The sequence below is a fragment of the Petaurus breviceps genome, unplaced genomic scaffold (genome assembly GCF_028583685.1).
Source record: "Petaurus breviceps papuanus isolate PSGF00001 unplaced genomic scaffold, PetGlider_PUasm1.0 229, whole genome shotgun sequence".
NCBI lineage: Eukaryota > Metazoa > Chordata > Mammalia > Diprotodontia > Petauridae > Petaurus > Petaurus breviceps.
The window spans coordinates 27,640,644-27,656,162 of NW_027185903.1; the positions used below are offsets into that span (position 1 = coordinate 27,640,644).

General features: G+C 41.1%; 1 protein-coding gene across 3 annotated transcripts in view; it reads left to right on the plus strand.

The window, feature by feature from the left end:
• The first annotated feature begins 4,527 nt into the window (after nt 1-4,527).
• Nucleotides 4,528-15,519, plus strand: part of RGS7BP (regulator of G protein signaling 7 binding protein) — a 136,825-nt gene continuing 125,833 nt past the window's right edge. The window contains exons 1-2 of one of the 3 annotated variants that reach the window (XM_069096406.1): nt 4,528-5,384; nt 6,294-6,460. In XM_069096406.1, coding sequence (XP_068952507.1) covers nt 5,220-5,384; nt 6,294-6,460 — 332 coding nt within the window. In that variant the 5' untranslated portion in view covers nt 4,528-5,219. The remainder of the gene's footprint in view (nt 5,385-6,293; nt 6,461-15,519) is intronic. The other 2 variants (XM_069096404.1, XM_069096403.1) reach the window with 2 other exon arrangements.

The window sequence follows — 15,519 nt, forward strand, 5'->3', positions numbered from 1 at the left end:
CTTGGATTTGTTCATCTTGACGGCCTGCACAGCCTCTAACAAGCCTCCTCATCTCTCCAAGTTCGTTTCCTTATTTGTAAAATGAGAGCGTTGAACTAGAGGATCTCTAAAGTCCCTTCCAACTCTAAATCTATAATCTGATGAACTGCTAGGGCACAATGACTGCCTTTTCAGCTGGGGCGGCTAAGATTTTCACCAGTCAACTCTACTATTAAAGTGGGCTGGCCTAGACTAGGGATTCTTAATCTCAAATCCATGATCAAAAGTCCATTTTGGTTTTGGTTTTGTAATATTTTGGTAACTATACTCCAATATAATTTGCATCCTTTGTAATTCTACGTATTTTATATTACACATTTGAAAACATGATTCTGAGAAGGAGTTCATAACCTTTATGAGGCTGACCAAAGGGACCAGGAAACAGAAAAGGTGAAGAAGCCCTAGGCCTTCATGATCTGGGCATGGGCTGATTCCTCAGGGATGGGACCTCAGGTTGTCTTCTTCAGGTACCCAACCCCCCCCTTGAGGCAGAGACGTGTGTGTGTGTGTGTGTGTGTGTGTGTGTGTGTGTTTTACAAGGCAATTGGAGTTGTGACTTGCCCAGAGTCACACAGCTAGTAAGTGTCAAGTGTCTGAGGCCAGAGTTGAACTCAGGCCCTCTGAGTCCAGAGTCAGCACTCTATCCATTGCACCACCTAGCTACCCCACAGAGATTTCTTTATAGGAGAATCTGCAATAGGGCCCTGGAGCTCATTCTGTCACCACGACTGTGTGAGATCATGAACATTTAAGTGTCTTCATAAACTTGAAGGTGCTGTGTTAATGTCATCTATTATAAGTATTAAATCCTTTTGTTTCCTTTGAAATGTCTCTGATTTTTGCCTTCTGTTCCTGTTGTCACCAGCCTAGTCCTACTCCTGATTGCTTTCTACTTGTACTACCACAAATAGTCAAACTAGCTAGTTTCCCTGGCTTCATTTTCTACCCCCATTCCACTTCCAGTCTACCTTGAACACTTCTTTCAAACTAATCTTATTAAAAGATTTTTTTTAAACCACATAAAGCACTTGCTCAAAAAAAATTATAGGAAATAGTAAATCCTACTTCCTCCTGCATTTTCTGCTTGGTCTTTTATGCCTTCCTGATTCCAAACTATGTATGTATCTATGCTTACTCCTCTTAGATCCTAATCAGGCTAGTCTCCTCACCGTTCTAGTATAAACTGTGCTCATCTATGCATTTTGGGGGCCTTTGCTTATGAATTCTCTCCAAACCCAAAAGAAATGCATCCTTCTTTCTACTTCTTTTGCCACCTTTCCAAAGTCTACATATCTTTCACAGCCCAGCTCAAGATATATCATTTTCTCAAAGCCTTCCCCAACTAAATCAGCCCTTATTGACAATGGAATCAGCTAAGCACCTACTATGTTCTAGGATCTCTGCTAAATTCTGATAGACTTTGTGATGAAGTGAGGCAAGTACTTCATTTGGAGACACAGGAGCTGGGTTCAGATCCTGGCTAAGTCACTTAGTATCTGACCTCAGTGTCTTCAATTGTAAAGTGAATGGGATTGAAATGCATAACTTCCAAGGTCTCTTTCAGGTTCCAATTTGTAACCCTCTGACTAGATGACTTCCAAGGGCCCTTTTAGCTGTAGGTCAATTATCTCTACCTTCTCTGTAGCTGTTATTTCTGAATCAACTGAATTCCTAAGTGTGTGTGTGTGTGTGTGTGTGTGTGTGTGTGTGTGTATGTGTGTATCTTATGGCCCCCAACTAGGCTATAAGTCTTTCAAAGAGAAGAATCATGTCTTACAGATTTTCTGTAGGCACAATAGTGCCTATGACAAATTACCATGTGCCAGGACAATGCTAAGCACTAGGGATAGGAAGAAAAAGACAAAAAGAAAAGTTTTACTCTCAAGGAATTCACATTATAATGAAGGAAAAAAGCATATAAATAAGTGTGTGTGTGTGTGTGTGTGTGTGTGTATACAGAGTAGATAATTCGGATGGCATGATGCTAGCAGCTGGAATTTCCTGCAGAAGCTGAATCTTGAAAGAAGCTAGAGAAACAATATGCTATGCCATAGAGAGGCAATGTGGTGGAGCAGAAAAAAATCCAGGACTGGAGAAGGGAGACTTGAGTGTGAAACCTGGCCATGACATTTGCTAGCTGGGTGATCAGATGTGAGTCTCTAGACCTCCATTTCCCATTTGTAGAATGGGGATAGTAATATCTCTGCTACCCACCTCATGAATGTGTTGTGAAGAAAGAATTCAAATAAAGTTGAAATATTTAGATGTTTTGTAATTAAGATAGGGTTTTATCAGTGATTTTATCAGGTACTGAACTGCCCAGTGTGGAAATTTCTTTTACCTGTAAAGATCTATGACTATTCATAGTGTACAGTTTTTGAGAGTTGCCAGCAATGCTTGGAAGCTAAGCAACTTTCCTGTGGTCACATAGCTTTCCTGTGTCACAGACAAGGCTTGAAACCAGGTTGCCTTGGTTCAAGGCCAGACCTTTATCAACAATGGTGTGCTGCCCCTCAATTATGGCAAGTATTAAATAAATATTAGATTATTGGTTAATTTATTTCTTATGTGGCATTATTTTAGTAGTAGTGTCTTGTACATGGTAGGTACTTAATAAATAGTTTTCTGAATGAATCAAAACACCCAATATATCCTGACTCTTTTCCTGATTCTTGTGGAGTTAAGTAAGGTTTTCATTACTTGTTTTTTCCCAGCCTAGTCACCAAAAGGCAACAGAAGAATTAGAAACTTCAAAATCTGCTGTGTGCATTCAATTAAGACTATAATTTATAGATGCCCCAACTCCTGGGTTATGTAGCCCAAGCCATTTCCCTATTGGAGGAGGAAGAGACAACAGCAGTGCCTTAACTCTCTTTTTCTGGGACAAACATGGTAATCAGGAAAGCAGGAGGTAAGTTTCCTCTACGTTCACAGCCCCTGAATTCATATTCTTGGGACTGAAGAGCTGCCAAGGAGTGTTTCTTCCTTTCCAACTCTGGCTCCTATAAGAAATAGAAAATAGGATCAGGGTTTACCTTCCTCTATTTTAATTTCTTGAATAATACTAACACATTTATATTGTGTTTTATGAGGGAAGCATGGCATAGAGGATAGAGAATCAGCTTTGGAGTCAGGAAGATCTAGGTTCAAGTGACATCTCTGTGCTAGCAGTCTGACAATGGGAAAGTCACTTAACCTCTAAGTACTCCCAGGCAACCCTCTAATACTGTGTTAAAAATCAATTCACTTCCAGCTCTACTTCTGTGATCTTACAGTCCAATCTACTTTGGTGGAGGGAGTTTCCACACCAAAGATTTCCTCATGCTGATAAATAAAGATTGAGGTCAAGGATGGAAGGGAGAAACAGAAAGTCAGATTTAAAGATTTACGGAGCACTTTCCTCACAGCAGCCCTGTGAGGGAAGTAGCACAAATACTCTTCTATTTGCCAGCTGTCTATTTACATCCTCTCAAAAAGCTCATTCAAGGGTTCAAGTGCACTCAGAACATTAGTTTGGAACCCCAAGTCAGCTCCCTCCCCTTCCTTCCATTAAAATCAAATGACAGATATAGAAATAGACCTCTTCCTCTGTTTCTAGTGAGGTTTGGAATTGATAGAAGATAACATCAATACTGCCACAGCTAAAGGAAATTGTTCAATTGCCCCTGCTTCTGACCCACTACCTCATTCCTCATTGCATAATCTGGGGCACCTGACCTTGTCCCTTCCCCCTCCCCCCATGACTTCAGCTTCTTCCCACTCCAGGTCAACTTTTGCACAAACAGGCACCATGGCCATCATATCTACAATTCTCCCTTACTGCTCCAGTTACTGACCTCTGCTTCCTGGTTAGTTATGTCCCCACCAAGGAGATGAGGTGGCTATTACAGGGAACTGCTAATTACTCTCACTGTCTGACAGCCTGTTAAAAGAATCTCACAGCTCATTCTGAAACTCAGGGCCAACTCCAATGACATTAACAAGCTTGGAGGAAGCAGTTGGTGTTGGAGTAAGGGACCCTTGTGATAGGGTCACATTGGTACCTTCTTACCTCACCTGACACTGGTAATCTCTACACATAATAGAAGGAACATGGGAAACAAAGCATCTATTTTCATGCATCGGAGTCAAAGAATTTCTAACTCTGGATGGATAGATCTTCTATTTGAGACGTAAAACTTTTTTATCCTCCCTCCCTCCCTCCCTTCCCATCCCATTCCCCATTTAAATTGATGGCCCACGGACCAGAGGGAGAGGGCCTCTGACCAACAATGTTTAAGCTTAAATCCATAAGTGTTAAGGTCCCAGCATATGGTAATATGCTCCGCTCTGATGACACTTTTAGTTTCTAATAATAGAGCAGATGAAGTAATATTTGCAATTGATGTTCCTGAGCATTTGATTGGATAAGTGCATAAGCTGTAGGGGGGTTGGATTGATGGATCGCATTAGTATTCCTGTCCTATCAATGGGCTGGGTTGCTAACAACGTCAGTCTGCCAGATTCTCTGCGGCTACCAGTCCCACCACGGGTCCATTTGGGATCCTCAAACAGAACAGCCCTTAGAGTCGGGATCCAGGCAAGCCATTAGAGCCCGTGGCCCGCTAGGAGGACAGACGGTCCTCACGGGTCTGGGAAAGGGGGGAGGGAGGGGAGGAGGCTGAAGAAGCAAGCGCCGCAGCGGGAAGACACAAAAGCTGGAGCGACTCTTCTCCCCGCACTCCCCCTCCACCCCCACCCCCCTCCCCCCGCTTCCTCCCCTCAACCCTTGCAGCTCAGGCTTTGAAAGCTGATCCCCCTTCTGAATGGAAACTCTAAACTGCCAGGCACCGTCGTCCTTGCCTCGCCTCCAGATCCATGCCGAGAGGAAGGCTCAGCGAACTGTCCGCGCCAGGCTGCCCCTGCAGGGGCTGAGATGCTGTTGAAGGCAACTTGACATCCTCCGTCAGCGCCCGTAGTGGGAGCGATGCTGCAAAGCACAGCACCCGCTCGCTCAGCTCTCCTTCAAGCTGAAGGTTACCAGCCGCCCCGGCCGTCGCCGCTGCTGTGAGCGCCCAGGGAGAGGGACTCTGGCCGCCTCCTGGGCCGTGGTCCTCGGCGCGGTGGGGGAATAGCTCTGGCCGTGCCTGCTAGGGATCCGGGCAGCCCAGCCGCAGCTTCGGCTTGGTGGATGTGTCTGCATGAGTTCTGCACCGAATGGGCGCAAAAAGCGCCCCGGCCGCTCCACTCGCTCCTCGATCTTTCAGATCAGCAAGCCGACGCTGCCGAGTGGGGACTGTGAGCGCAGGGGCAGCGGCTCCGAGAGCGCCCACAAGACCCAGAGAGCCCTGGACGACTGCAAGATGGTGGGTAAAAACAAAAGCAATATTTAAGGGGAGGGGGGCTGGGGAGTCATGTATTTTGATCGTTTGCTTTAGGGCCACTTCCCCCTCGGTTTGTCTATTCCGATCACGTGCAGTTGCACTATTTTTAAAACTGCAGTTCCCCACCCCCCCACCCCCATCCCCAGCCCCCCTCGCTCCGATTCGGTTTGACACCCAAGTCATCTTGGTTCAAAGGGGAAAGTGCTAGGACCGAGCTACTGGGTCTTGGGGAAATGAGGGGGCCCAGTAAGCGCCCGACGGTTTGTAGTTTCTCTCCCTCCTGGGATTGGTGTCAGCAAAGGAGAGGGTGAATTGGATCTCTGAAAGGGGAAAGGAGACTTTTTTTTTTAAAGGGGAGGAAGGGAGGAGGAGGGGGAAAAAAACCCAAACAGATAAACAGTGTGCTTGCTGCAGAAAGGAGGCTGGTTCCAGTGCAGTGAGTGTGAGATTATTTTCCACTTGTGATTCCCTTGGAGAAGCTGAAGTCCTTCAGTGGTGGGCCTGGCTGAAGAAGGGCAAGCAGTTTGGTGGTTACCCATTGACAAAGTGTTTTCTGAAAAGGCAAGACAAGAGTGACCTTTTTGTTGTAATCTCTGAGCAACTTGAGAGATTTCCAACCTTAGAGTTGGTGTGAGCATCCGGGTGGAAATCATTACGGTCAGATTTGGAAGATAGACCTTTGAAGAGGGCCAAATTAGGACTAACAATGTTTATCACAAAGGTTCTGAGTAGTTCATTATCTAAAATGTTTAGATGTCTGAAAAATTAATTTTCTGCCCAATTTTTTGAGTGGGTCAGCTGGAAGGCAGGCCTCTGTTCACATGTATTTGGAGTATGAAACTTCTTGACTATTTCACTGTGTTTCATGAAAGTAATTCATCTTTCTTCCAGCTTGTCCAAGAATTCAATACCCAAGTGGCCCTGTATCGAGAGTTAGTCATTTCTATTGGGGACGTCTCAGTCAACTGTCCATCTCTAAGGGCGGAAATGCACAAGACCAGAACCAAAGGCTGTGAGATGGCCCGGCAGGCCCATCAAAAACTTGCTGCAATCTCAGGGTAGGACATCTTTTAACATTTTATTATTGGTGTGTAAATGAGACATGAATGCGTTGGGTACTGCCTGGTCATTGACTGGTCCACTCAGCTGTGCATACTTCTAGAGAGGGTAACTAGGTATCCTGAGATTTGGAGGTCTTCCAGGAAAGGAGAGACCATGTTCTAACCATAGTCTGAAGACTGTGTTGTTCCTACATGCATCTTTTAAGAAGGATAAGGAAAGAGGTAGTTAGGTGGATCTTTACAAGATCCTGGCTAAAAGCAGGAAGAGAAATCTCTTCCTGAACAAGTGTCAATTGGCTTGTCAGATAAGAAAATATGGAAATGAGAGGGGAATAAAAGCTTTTATGTTGTTCTTGTTGCTTGGCTGGGCATCAGAATGAAATTAAATGTGGATTCTGGAGGCTGATCTTATCATCTTTTCAGTGCAAAAAAAGAAACAGGCCTTTGCAGTAGGAAAGGAAATCTCTACTAAGTCTCAGAATTACTGAAAGATTGATACAACTCACAAAATGCTACTTAGGTGAATTTCTGTGGCTCACTTAGAAAGAATACTTTTAAAATAAATTGCTTGTTTTAGTGTAGAGATAGGCAAAGAAAGTTGAAATATGAAAAGTGACTTAAAATTATTTATTTATATTTTTTCATTTTCAACATTCACTTTTATAAGATTTTGAGTTCCAAATTTTTCCCACTCCTTCATACCCCCTCTCTCCCAGAGGGCATGCAGTCTGATATAGGCTATACATTAAAAAGTAACTTTTTGGGGGAAACATTCGTCAAATTAACCTTTTTTTCTATTTTTCTTATCACACGGATTGTTTTTCAAGATGACTTATTTGATACTTCAAAACATCCTTGATTATGCCTGGTGTGGCATTTTCCTCACCCAGATTTCACCCCTCCTATACCTTTATGAGGTGCTGTGGCCCAAAAAAAAAGTCTATTACCTGGTGGCCATCATTCCCGTAAATTTAATGGGAAAGCTCCTAAGATAAAAGATTACATCCTATGACTGTACTCAAGTTAGAAGCCTTTGCATCTTGGTAGAACTTGCCAGAACTTATTCTCACAATCTTTTAAGTGGCCAAATGTCAGCTCCATGTCACAGTGAAGTACTGAAGTAGGACTTCAGCAAAAGATTTATTTAATGTAATGAAAACTTTTCCCCTTGGCTCCCCACATGCTGTCTGGATCCCTCAGTAAAGAAATATCACTAAAATACTGACATGATATTCATGTTGATAATTTTCTAAAAGATGAATTCTGGCCATGATTTAATGAAAGAAATGGAAAGTCAATGGAACTCACCAATATATGCTGCAGATTGAATAGCTGTTGTGCATCTATCTCATTTGCTCTTCCCAGATTCTTCTTACTGTGATCTTTAATGTCAGTTTCACCTTTGCAGCATCTCTCTAATATGCCCCCTTCTCTCCTCTAACACTACCACAATTCTAGTGCAGACTCTAATCACCTCATGCCTGGACCATTTTACAATGGTCTGCTGATGGGTCTGCTTACCTCAAGTCTCTCCCCAATCTAGTCTCTCCTCTATACAACTACTAAAGTGATTTTCCAAAAGTCTGATTATGTAACACCCCTCCCCAATAAATTCCAATGGTTTCTTATTGACTGTAGGATCAAATACAAAGCCCTTTGTAACCCGTGCCCCCCCCCCCCCCCCCCTCCAGTCTTTCACCTTACTCCCTGATATGTACTCTTCAATCTAGTGACATTGGACACCTTGGTGTTCCACCAAGTCACTCCATCTGTTGCCTCCAGGCATTCTTTCTGGTTGTTCCCTCATGCTTAGAATGTTGTTCTCCCTCCACTCTAACTACTGACCTCCCTCGATTCCTTTTAAGTCATAATTAAAATGCTACCTTCTTCAAGAAGCCTTCCCCAACCCCTCTGAATTCCAATGCTTTCTCTCAGTTATTTCCTATTTATCTTGTATATAACTTGCTTTGTTTGCATGTTGTTTCCTTCATAAGATTGTAAACTCCTTGAGGACGAGGACTATCGTTTGTCTCTTTGTGTATCCCCAAGTGCTTAGCACTGTGCTTGGTATATAGTAAATGCTTAATTAATGAAAAGTGATTGATTTAATTCTTTTATAGTAGAGCTGAGATTTGAATCCAGGTCCTCTAACTACAGGTCCAGCATATTTCCCTGTGTACCATGATGCCTCTCATCATCCAAAAAAGAAGTCACATTAAACAAATATTTTGTCAGCCTAGCAGAGTGCCTTTTCTGTAATCGGAGCTCAGTATTTGTTGATTGAGCAAATAGATGAATTGAACCCTTTCTTATGATTGATTGTTCCATCATCCTCTTCAGCTATGGTTCTAGGGAAGGTTCTACTGGGAAGCTTCCTGATTGGCTGTCGATGATAATAGAGCCGTAACTGTTGCTCAAGCCTCTCTATTCTGGATAGTGATGGGGCAGCAGATTGGACTACATCCATATCTACCTCTACATTTGGTGGCAATGGTGATTGCTCTTTGCTTTTTTTTTTTTAATCTTCAGATTGGACAGGCCTCAGGTGAACAGTGGCAGTTTGTACTGCTCCTTTGGAATTTGTGGTCAAGTTGTGATGTTTACCGTGTCTTCTTTTTATTTCCTTGTTCCATTTGCCTGTTTAAAGTCATCTATTTTGTCCTTTCCTTAATACGTTACAAACAATGAAAGTGAGAGAGTAGGGAGTCCTGTCTGGTTATTTCTGGGTTTTGGTGAGGGGGTTGGGGGGGGGGGGTTGGATAAACAGTATATGGTAGTGCAATTTGGAAACATTTGCTTTGTGTAGATTCATTCTAGAATCTTTTCAGAGATTATGTGAAATTCATAGGACTTTTTGTGGTTAACTCACTGACAATGATGTGTGGAACCATTTGAACATAGTTTAATGAATTGAGGAAAATTCAATTGTATATCAAACAGTGAAGGGTAGAGAGGTATAAAAAAGCATAGAACATATAGTACAATAATAAAATGCCAGTAAGAATCTGTGACTTGAAAATTCTACACTCATGAGAATAATCAGACTCCTATGCCAGCTCATTATAATGATATTATAATTACTAACAACAATAATAATAGCTGGCATTTCTTTAGTACTTTAAAGTTTGGAAGACACTTTACATATGTGGTCCTCCCAACCCTGTGAGGTAGGTGCTATTATTTTCCTTATTTTACATATGAGGAAATGGGAGTTTAAAGGGCTTAAATGGCTTTCCCAATTACACAACTTTGATGACCATAGAAATGATCAGTTGACCTTAAAAAATATCCCTAGCCAAGTATACTCATGGGACCATCCCTTTCATTTAGGGCACTATGTCTTGTGTACATCTTTTTTAAAATAATCCTCTGTTATCTTAGTTGTTTGGAGAATTTGGGACCTGTCTTCTGCTGGCCAGACAACTCTCCTCCCCTATTTATTAGGCAGATGGGATGGGGGATAAATTAAAGACACAGCTATTTCCTTTCTTCTGTTTTTTGTAGTTATTCAATCATTTTTCAGTCATGTTCAACTCTCTGTGACCCCATTTGGAATTTTCTTGGCAAAGATCCTGAGTGGTTTGCCATTTCCTTCTCCAGCTCATTTTACAGATGAGGAAACCTAGTTAAGTGACTTGCCTAGGGTCGAACAGCTAATAAGTGTCTGAGGCTAGATTTGAACTTAGGAAGAAGAGTCTTCCTGACTCTAAGCCCAGAACTCTATCTACTGCACCACATGGCTGTCCGTCTGTTTAGCAGAACCAATAACTGTGGCTCAGGCTTTTTTTTTATGGTGTTGGAACAGCTGATTGGACCACATCTATATCCACATCCATATCCAATATCTGCTATTTCCTAACCAGTCTTACCATATATATGGTATCTAAATCCTCAATCCCACCTGGTCATCAAGGACTGACTAACTCAGAGGCTGTGTCCTCTGAGAAGTTGTCCCTTTTCCCTTTGATGGGAAGTGATTTTTTCTCTGCTTCTCGTCATACATTCGCATTATATCTTATAGTTATGCTTCATAACTAATGCTTATTTTATGCTTCACAGGAGCAAAGACATTGAGATGTAGTCAGTGGTGTGCTGGTAGGTAAGTGTCTAATAATCTTAACAAAAAATGCAGGTTTATTATAAATATTAATGATCTAAAGGATGAGTAGCCCACGATTTGTAAATAACAATACAATATACAATAGTTTTAATTTAAATTCCACATAGTCAATTGGTTCTCATAGAATGCTTTTATCAATTTGTTTTTGCCAAACTCCTGTATCTCTGATGACCTGTGGTTGCCATTCAACCATGAGTTGCATCCCAATCTGTTAACTGTCTCTCCCCCCAAAATATTGTCATTCAATCTGATATGAGATCTACTGTTAAACGATTTCTCATCCTTGTATAAATTCATTATATTTTTTCAGCTTCAGCACTAGATGTAATGGACTGAGTTGGGGCTGTAATCATGAGACTTGGGTTCAAATCCCTGTTCAGACATTTATTAGCTCTGTGACTGTGGACAAATCTCTGATTCTCAGATTCCTCACCTTGTAGGTGAGTATAATAAAAATTGTACTACCAGAGGTGGCTAGGTGGCTCAATGAATAAAGCACTGGCCCTGGAGTCAGGAGGACCGGAGTTCAAATCTGGCCTTAAACACTTAACACTTACTAGCCGTGTGACCCTTGGTCAAGTCACTCAACCCCAATTGCCCTGCCCTCCCCCCTCCAAAAAGCAAAAAAAAAAAAAATTTGTACTACCTACCTTGCAGGGTTGTTGTGAGGAAAAATATTTGTGAAATTTAAAGTTTCAGATATAAATGTGTTATAATATTTTTTTTTATTTTGCCCAGTAACTCTCATATAGCAGATCTTCAATAAATATCTAATCACACATTGGCTGCCCGAAGGAATGAATGATATCCTTCACTCACCAACTTTAAAACATGTGCTTGGGTTTTTTTCCTCCCAGAACAATACTATGTTTGCACTGAGCCATTCAGTTTGGTTAAATAAGCATTTATCAAGCACCTATTAAATTCAAGACAAGACACTGCATTAGGTGCTAGGGATTCAGAAACAGAAATAAAAACAGTGCCACCCATAAGTGGCATATTCTACTGGAGAGAAATACACAGGTAAATAAGGACAAAATGGAAAAGGGAGAGTGGACCCATAGCCAGGGAAGGAAAGGTTTGATAGAAAAGGCATATGGCACCAGAACTGAGCCTTGAAAAAAAGATGAAGATTCTAAGAGTCACAGCAAAGAAGGTGTACATAAGTTCCAGGCATGAGGGACAGCAAGAGATGGAAGTCCAAGTTTGAGGAAGTGGTCAGACAAACCACTTTGACTGTGCACGACCCATGGAAAAGTAATGTGAAATAAATTGGAAAGATAGTCTGGAGTCAGAATTCAGTTTTAAATACTATTGCAGGGGTAAAGTTTACCTTTTGTCTTACCGTTAATGAGGAACCCCTGAAGATTCTCGAGCAGGGAAGAATCATGATCAGACCTGGTGCTTTAGGAAGAATGTTTTGGCAACTGTGAGTGTACTGAAGAGGGAAGCAACTGGAAGTGGGGCTGCCAATTAGGAGGCTATTGCTAAAGTATAGATGAGGGGTGATAAAGGCTTTCACTAGGGTGGTGACTGTAAATGGAGAGAAATGGATGTGTATAAGAGAAGTAGAGGTAGAAAGGACAAGATTTGTGAGTAAATGGATGTGGGGGGAAGGGGGAGAATAAAGAGTCAAGGATGGATAGCTAGCCTCTCTCTCAACAGGAGCCCTTGCATAATAATAATATAAAATGACTGGATTGTTTTAAGGGGTACAGAAAAGCGACCAGAGAATACAGTTTTGTTTTTTTTTTCCTTTTCTTTGCTAAACCAACTCACTCACTTATGGATTGTATGCCATGCCACAACCAAATGAGCTAACTAGTAACCTAATTAGAACTAGAAATTCAGCTCCAGAAGAGACTTCTCTTCTGAAGGAATTTATGTTGTTGTGGAGGTAAGAATTCAGCAGATAGAATCAGTAGCATGGATGTGACTGTATTGTTTGATGGCTCATAACCATATACTGCAGCTGGAAGCAGGAAGTGCCTCAAACCAGGTTCAAAGATGAACGTATCTTTATCATCTAAATAGGGCCAGATGTGATAGGGGATCTGTAGTATGCCTTAACATTGCCTACTGAAGCATTATCCTTTTCTTTTATGAACAGATCTAATTATTATAACCTTGTTAGGCCTTTTTATTTTTTTAATAGACATTTCATTTATAGAGGACATTATAGCTAAAATGAATTGTAGGGAAAGTCGTTGTCCCTCTCTTATTTATTTATTCCAATTATTTATAAGAAATGATGCCTTTCTACAGGCTTTGGTAAGACAAGAAATTAGTTTAAGTTTGATGAAATCCCTATTGAATTTTGTTTATTAATTTTTTTGGTTTGAAATTCTAAGTATACTGTTTTCTTTTTGAGTAATAGAGTTTGAGGAAACTGTCCAAGGCATAATCAGAATCAATTTATTAAATAGTGTGCAGTCCAACTTTTTTAAGAACAAAAAGAATCACTTTAATAGAATTTTAGAATTCTACAATTAGAATGAGACCTTGTAGCAGCAAGCACCCCAAGCGTCCTCAGGGTTTGCTGCCACCACAGGTTCTTGGATCTGCTTTGATAAAGGACAGCAACTCAAAATGGGTCAACAAGCTTACTTTAATCAGTCAAACATGTATCGTTTACCTAGTTCAGGGGAAAGAGGTCAGCACCCCGAACTTCAAAGTATACAGGCAGAATTATCAAGACAGAAACAGATCAAGTAGACAGATTTCAAACTGTCCAACCATTATATCCATACCCAATCAATATCTGGGTTTCAACACCTGGGTTTTAAAGCTGGGGAGCTCTGGACAACAGCTTCCCAGAATCCATATCAAATCACAGAACACTTCAAAGTGAGCCCCAAAACAAAGCTACACATCAGGGCTTATATAGCCTTCTCCTGGCTCAGAGAATGTAACAACCTTATTGACTCACTGGCCAATCAAGAAGTATCTACTGAAAAACAAGCCTCCCACCCCAGGCTCCAGGTGCACTTTAGCCTAGGGGCAGGGAAGATCTTTAAATTTACATTCCCATTACAGACCTCAGAGGTTATCTATTCTAACCACTTCCTGAGGCCTGTCTATACCATCGGTCATAAGTGGGGGTAAGTTATTTTTTCCCCCCATGGTATATAACACATAGTAGATACATAATAAATGTTGATTGACTGATTGGTCATCTAACTTCTGCTATAATAGTTCCATCAACAGGGGAGCTTACTAGCTACAAATAGAACTATTCCATGCTTGGACAGCTCTGATTGTTAGGAAATTCTTCCTTATATCAAGCTTAAGTTTGTCTTCTAATAACTGCCATCCCCAATCCAAGTTTTCCTCCAGGTGCTTCACAAAATAAGTATTATCTCTTGTCTACAGATGTACTACCTGTGTTCAAAGATTACCTTGAGAGAAGCACTTTAGAAACTTCCATTCATTTAACAGATGATAAGATGCATTATCTGTTCCATGCTAGGCACTGGACTATATGTATAGAAAAAAAATGAAAAAACCCCTGCTCTCAAGGAGCTTATACTGTATTTTTAAAAATCTATGTGTTTTTTATTATTAATGAAAATATTAACCATGACCCTATAAAATGAGTGAGCTTACATTGTACTCTTAAAATGCTAGATAATTGCAACTAAGGCTTGGTGCCAGACTCTGGTTACATAAATGTTTATGGTACAGTGGAAAGCGCCCTCTAGTCATAAAACACAGATTCAAATCCCACTTCTGATACTTACTGTCTTTATGACCTTAACTCATTTAACCTCCCTGGGTTGTAATTTCCTTACCTATAATGTAAGATAGATGACTAACTGGCTTCTGAGGTCTCTTTATTACCCTGTGAGTTAATACTATTATTTGAAAGTAGAAAGAAGATCCTTATAATAGAGAATTGACTTTGGAGTCAGAAAGACATGGGTTCAAGTTGTGCCTCTTATTCATATTGAATATGTGGCCCTGGGCAGGTCATTTGACCTTTTCAGTGCTGTAGGCCAGAGGTGTCAGAAACACTCAGCCCACAAAACTACCCCCTAAAGCCTGAGGAAATGTTTAACAAAAAAAATAAATAAAAATACAATACAACATAGATAATATTAATTTGTGGGGTTTTAAGTCTATAGAGGCAGCCATGTGGCTCAGTGGATAGAGTACTGGCCTGGAGTCAGGAAGACCTGAGTTCAGATTCAGGTGCAGACAGTCACTAACTGTGTGACCCCTTAATTTGTGTTTGCCTAATCCACTGGAGAAGGAAATGGCACATCATTCCAGTATCAAATGTGGTGATGAAGACCTGGGTATGACCAAAACTACTGAATAACAATAAAAATCATGTTCAAGGTATTATGCTATGAAAACACTATTGGCATTGGTATTAATGATTATTTAAGGAATAATTTATCACTGAGTCTTGACTCCCCTCCCCCTTCCCACTTTCTCCTCAAATTTAGCATATCTGCAAGTACAGTTGGATTTTACTGTAATACAACTAAGTCTTACTCTGAAGAAGCATTTTTTCTTCCATACCATTTGTTTGATATTTGTGTGGCCTAAAGTCCTAGTAATCATCACTAGCATTTAGAAAGTGTATTTTGGTGGACAAGCCCTGACAAGAACATGCATGAGCATAAGCTCTTTGAGGCAGTGAGTTCATATTTATGAAATGGCTGCCTGTGCCTGTCAATAGAAGGGCTGAAGTAGCAAACAGGAACTGCTGGTGAAGTAGTAAAACCAAAATATGGTCATGATAATAACAATTCACATTTAAGTAATGTTTACAAGGTATTTTCGGGGAAGTAGGTAGTCCATGTATTGTTACCTCCATTTTCGAAGTTGAGGAACTGAGGATAGAGCTGGGCCAAGATTCAGAAAGATCTGGACTCACATCCTGGTTCCGACACTTGCTAGTGATGTGGCAATGAGAAAGTCATTTCAC